Consider the following 5876-nt stretch of genomic DNA (forward strand, 5'->3'; position numbering starts at 1 on the left):
CACAAACAAAACCACAAACAAAACCACAAACAAAACCACAAACAAAAACACAAACAAAAACACAAACAAAAACACAAACAAAAACACAAACAAAAACACAAACAAACAAAAAACCCACAAAACAACAACAAAAAAAAACCTACAACAGGGCCTAGTACTCAGAATCTACAAGCACAGCTTCTGGTCTCTTAGATTTTAAGATAGATCTAGGAGAGAACCTTTCACATCAGTAGGACAGGACATCTAAAGACCATATGTATCTTAAGAGAACAAAACTGAGCAGAGGGCTACAACATAGGCTGTAAAGTGAGAGACTGAATGTAAGGATCCACACCCTCACTTTTATAAGCAGGAAGAACCCAAAAGCCCAAACATTTGTGCAGGTATTAAGTCAGTCTACCTGACTAGAGATTCCCAGTTATGGAAAGATAAGCACAAATTATGAGAATGCAAGATTTATCCACCCCAATGAGAAAGAACTATGTAATAGGTTCCTCCTCAGTTAGAAACTCACCCTCGGGTTTAGCATAATCACAGGGAAAAGCCACATATGAGTGTTCTCTGAAAAGAAGAGCATGCAGGGCTGTGGGGGGTTTTTTGTTGTTATTTTTAAGCTCATTCCAAGGGGTACAGAAAGGATATGGCTATTCACATCCAGTTTTAGTGACATAAATTTAAACTCAAGAATAATGGATAGCAATGCTAAACTTAAGCAGAAAAGTAAAGATTCAGGTATGACAAATTTACCTACCACATACCACAAATTATCATGATTGTCAAGGACTGGTCCGAATCTTCCTGGTATCCTCCTGTTTGTTGTATCAGGTTAACTCTCCACTAATTATACTTTTAACAGCTACAATGACATAGTGCAGATGTGTACTTTCTTACCCCATATTGCAGCCCTATTTCTTGGAGTCTTCTGATGACAAATGGCTTCACGAGCTCAGAACTTCTCTCACAGAAGTAACTGTGTGACAGAAATGTCCACCCTACCCTTACCAGTATTGCCACAGCTTACAGACTGATGGCCACTCAAGCAGACATTTTATTTGCTCCCCAGTGTTATCTGGCAAAACTACAAACAGTAGCAGGCACACAGGAGGTACACACACCAACTCTGGAGGGTCACTACCCCCCTCAGTCACATTCAGGTGATATCCAGACAGCCATCTTTCCATATGAAAGTTTTACATCCTGCTGTGGGAGCCCTGAAATAGAACTGACCTCTACAGATATCACAAAAACAGTCATACCCAATAAAAAGATTTTCTAACTAAAAATATATTCCATGAATACAGCCTTAAACTCTTTATAACCTCTGTTCACTGTTCTGACCTATTGTTTCATAGTTCATCTGTCCAGTACTGACTAGAAACTGGACACTGTGCCTTGTACTCAGATTTACCTTGATCAGAAAACACTCTTTTTCATGTTTTCATGTTTTCTTTACTCCATTGTCTGTACCTATGCCCAAGAATCACCACGCCTTACCTGTCCTCATTCTACACTTTCCCCAAGCAGTTGCTAAAAGCAATACCAGGCAAGACAGACTTCTGACCCAAGCTAATCTGGCAATTTTTATGTGCACCTTATCTATCCCACTAATCCTCCCTCCCAAACTACAGACACTACCACACCATACATGCTTATGCAGATAAAACTATAGAAATATTCACTTGGCTTGTACAGCTCTGCATCAGATACTGATCCATTAAACAAGGCTTGTCAATCATTCTCTACACTTGGAAACTCATTACCATAAAAGGTGATTGTTTCTTTGGGTTTTTTTCTTCCAGAGAATGACACCATAAGATTTATACCAAAACATTTGTTCCAGACTATTACCAGACTGGTGAATTTCCAAAGGGGGGTGGGAAAGAGGCTATGTCAAGGAAAGTGTGATCAGTATTTCTACACAGTATTTTTGTTTTCAATGTCAGATAGGTATCTCCAATCTTTCAAAATCAACAGAAACTTTATCATGAAGCATCTGTATTTTTATGCATAGTACACAACGTGACAGACCTACAAAGGCAAGGAAAGGACAGGATTACCAGAGACCACATTTGTCATAAAACCAGTCTGGCATTCTCTTCCATTTCTGCATATAATCCTTTTCCAGATTATGCCCCTACTCCCCACTTACCTAGCATATATGGGCAACTGTTGAAGTAGTTGTAGAAGTGAGAGCCTCTAAAAGACCCTACACACACAACCATCACATAAAAAAAACCCCCGTGCACAGATAATTAAAACATAATTTCTTTATGTATGCTATGTAAAATTTTATATCCAGTAGCCACCTTCTAAGAGTTAATACCCCATTTTAAGATTATTCAAGATAAAGTCTCTTATACATTAAATGTTAGAAACAAAATTTAAATTCTCACCAGATCTATTAAAATTATACTATGACTTTAGGAAGCATCCTTCCAGTAGTCATTCATAACAGAGCTTACCTATGCCACTGCCTGCAGAATCAAGGCTGCGGATTAAAACTGCAATGGCAGACTTGCAACCTAAAATGAGGAGACCTGAATGCACAACAAAATTTTAAAAGAGACTGAATATTATAAAAAAGTTCAGAACTAGCCATGTTCAAAACAACTTTCTCTAAGTAATCTGCCTGTAAGATCACCATCTCAGTTAAATACTATTTACCATCTCACTCCTTTCTTTCAGAAAAGCCTTCCTTCTAACAGCAAACAAAGAACTGGTATTTTCGGGCAAACTAGTTTTCCAACTCAAATGCACAGAGGGATTAAAAATGGGGTTTATACTGGAACCTATCTGCTTCATGAAGCTCTCATAAAATTGGAACAGATACCTGACTGTTACCTAGGAAACAGCAAGTAAAGTCAAGTTCTGTGTAAACTATTAGGTCTTTTAACAACTGGAAAATTAGAAACAAAAAGAGTAGTTTGGTGCAGAAATTATTTACTGCAATCTACAAGATAAACACAGTCCCTAAGTACTTAATATCTTTGAATCATGCTGATTCAAATTCAGATATGAGCCTTGAAACTTGCAATTTCATTTCAGAAGGAACTTCCAGCTTCTTCTGGAGAATTGCTATGGTCTGCCTTTACTTAAATAGAAATCTCAGCATTGGTAAGAGCTGTGTCTTCAAGTATGCAGAAAGCTACAGATTTCATACACACCTACAAAGACCAAGCTTACAATATATCTATCTAAACACTGCCATGCACCTGACTTAACATTTTCCAGTGGCACATCCCTTTCTCTTCCTTTGATTCTAGCTCAAGTGTGACATGAAGACCTGAGAGCTTTTCTAAAACATTGTTTCCAAACAAATAGAGAAGGTCACGCAATTCAATCACCTGGAAATAAATATCATACTACATGACCTGTTCCTTATCTATGTGAGCATATTTTCCCTCTCCTCAAAGTTTCCACTGTAGTTACTGCTGCTGCAGCTCTAGCGGTGCCAGTAATACGACCCAAAGAAAGTCGAGCGGGCTGCTAGTGTTGTCGCTGTCACATGGTGTAAAATTGCTGTGAGCAGGATGAGACAATGATGTGCTTGAATGACAGCAGCTGTTCTGTGCTGGCATCGCCACAAGCAGAGCTGTAATCACAGTCAGGTGCAATGGTGGGAATTTTGGGGGATAAAGGCAACGCCTGCACCTGTGGCACTCTGTAACTTCCAGCCATGCAATATTTGTTTTTTTAAAGACCATCTATCATTTTGACAAGCTCCCTACCTGACTGTCACCAGAGCAAGCCACCTTTTGCGGATTTGTTTCCTTAGCAAGGCCTTTCCCCCTTTTGTACAACATCACATTTCAGTCTCATATATACTTCATAAACAGAAAAGCATATGGTAACTATGGTGTAGGAACCACTGAATCATAAGAATTTGAAACACTTCTAGTTACAGTGATCAAAGCTAAATCCTTTAGGAAGATTATCCACACCAGAACCCTGAAAAAACCCTGTGACTCGAGAACTTTCATACTGCATCTTTGAGATGTGTAACTGCGAAGAGCTACCTCCAGTTATGCTTAACTATGGTGGGAACATTTTAACAGGGGCTGTTTTGCCTCTTGGTCTATCTATGCAGCTCCGGGCCTGGCAACTGGCTGCGAATGCAACAGTCCATAGTGTGAGACCACAACTCCGAGGCCAGTCAAGGGAAGGTTTATTCGGAAAACGAAGAAATGGAGAAAAACAATACAAATCAACCACTCATTTAAACAACGAGAAGTACGTGCCTTACAAGCAAGGAAAAAGAGACGCCAAATCCACTCGCGCCCCTGCACCCATCGCCGTGTGAAACTCGCGACGATGTCACCACTTCTCCCAAAATACCGCTCCAGGGACCTGGCGTGCCCGCAGCGGCGCGTACCGCGGGAGCGGAGCGGAGGGGCAGGGCGAGCGCGGCGGCGGCGCGGCCCGGCCCGGCCAGGCGGTGCCCGCTCCGCTCCCTCGGAACTTCGCCCCCCGCTCCGGCACGCGAACGACACCCGCACCGCGACCGCGGAGGCGCCGCGACCACCACCCCCCCCCAAACACCAACACACCCCTGAAACATCACCACCGCCGCGCCCCGGTTCCGGCTCCTGCCGTCCCTTTGGCATTTTCAGAAGCGCTCTGGCCGGCGCTTCACGCCGGCGTCTCACGGCGGGCACCGCTCTCGCCCAACTGCGGCCGCACCGCGGGACGCGTTCCTTGTACCTTCAGAAGGGAGAGGGCGACGACCCATCCCGCACGGCGACACCGGCACGGCCCGGGCAGGTGCCAGGGGCAGCGAGCACCCAGCGCCCCACCCCACTCCCGAGACCCTCGCCCCGCTACCAGGGAAGTTGGGAGCGGCGCGGGCGCTCCCCACGCCGGGCAGCCCCCCAGCCCTCCCCGCCCCCGCCGGGCAGGGGCAGCGCCCGCAGCCGCGGGACGCCCCCTGTTCGCGGAGCAGCAGCAGCGGCTGCAAACACCTACCCGGAGAGCTTCCCAATCTTCACAAAGCTAAACACATCCATCCATGCGGCCGGCCAGCTCTGCCCGTCACACTCACTCACTCCAGCAGCAGAGGCGGCGGTGGCAGCAGCTCCATGTCGGGAGAAGGTTGCGTCCAGCGGCAGCAACAGCCCTTGCAAAAAAAGCAGGAGCCGGCGGAGACAGCGGCTGCTACCCCCCTCCGGCGGGGAGCTGGGCGTGCAGCATTTTGCAGGACCAGCGCTCGCAGGATCTGCGCGCAGCCCTCCCCCTCCGCCCTCCCCCTCGCCCCGCTCCCCGCCTGCCGAGCGCTCTCCCGGGGTAACTCCGGGATCGGAGCGGGCGCTGGAGCTGCCCGGCAGGAGCGCTGCCCGCAGCCCGGGCTGTGCACCGGGAGGCTGAGGAGGAGGCGGCAGCGCTCCGCCGCCTCTCTGCAGCACCCTCAAAGGAGGGTGGCGTCGCAGGGTGCCGAGGAAGGCGGAGGGTGTATCGGGGGAGTTTCTCCCTTCGCCGGCGCTGTCTCCCCTCCGGAGGGGGAGCGGAGGGCGCGGACGGCGGCTCGGGCAGCGCCTCTCGCCAGCACCTGCCCGAGGCGGCCCTACGGCCGAGCCCAGGGCTCCCAGCAAGGCCTCCCGGGGCCGCGGCGCCAGGGAAGGAGGGCGAGGGGTCGGAGAGTGAGGGGCGCGCCTGGGCTCACCCGGGGCAGGGACAGGCACGCTGAGCGAGAGGAGGACAGTCCTGGTGAGTACGAGGCAGCTCATCCCCAGCTGGGGAGCAGCACCCTGGGCCTTATAAAGCAAGAACTTGGAAAAGCAGAGAACCCTCTTCTCATCGGCAATCACACCGCTCCATGCCTTTGGCCTTTTGGCCTTCAGCCCTCGTACTGGGTGCTCATCAATGCTGGACCGAGAATAGGC

At 48.0% G+C, this 5876-nt stretch overlaps 1 protein-coding gene across 2 annotated transcripts in view; it reads right to left on the reverse strand.

The window, feature by feature from the left end:
- Positions 1 to 5176, reverse strand: part of FRMPD4 (FERM and PDZ domain containing 4) — a 299234-nt gene extending 294058 nt beyond the window's left edge. For both annotated transcript variants that reach the window (XM_027639238.1, XM_027639282.1), the window contains exon 1: positions 4963 to 5176. In XM_027639238.1, the coding sequence (XP_027495039.1) occupies positions 4963 to 5003 (41 nt within the window). In that variant the 5' untranslated portion in view covers positions 5004 to 5176. The remainder of the gene's footprint in view (positions 1 to 4962) is intronic.
- Between the last annotated feature and the right edge of the window lie 700 nt (positions 5177 to 5876).

The sequence above is a fragment of the Corapipo altera genome, unplaced genomic scaffold (assembly GCF_003945725.1).
Source record: "Corapipo altera isolate COAL_440 unplaced genomic scaffold, ASM394572v1 0, whole genome shotgun sequence".
Classification (NCBI taxonomy): domain Eukaryota; kingdom Metazoa; phylum Chordata; class Aves; order Passeriformes; family Pipridae; genus Corapipo; species Corapipo altera.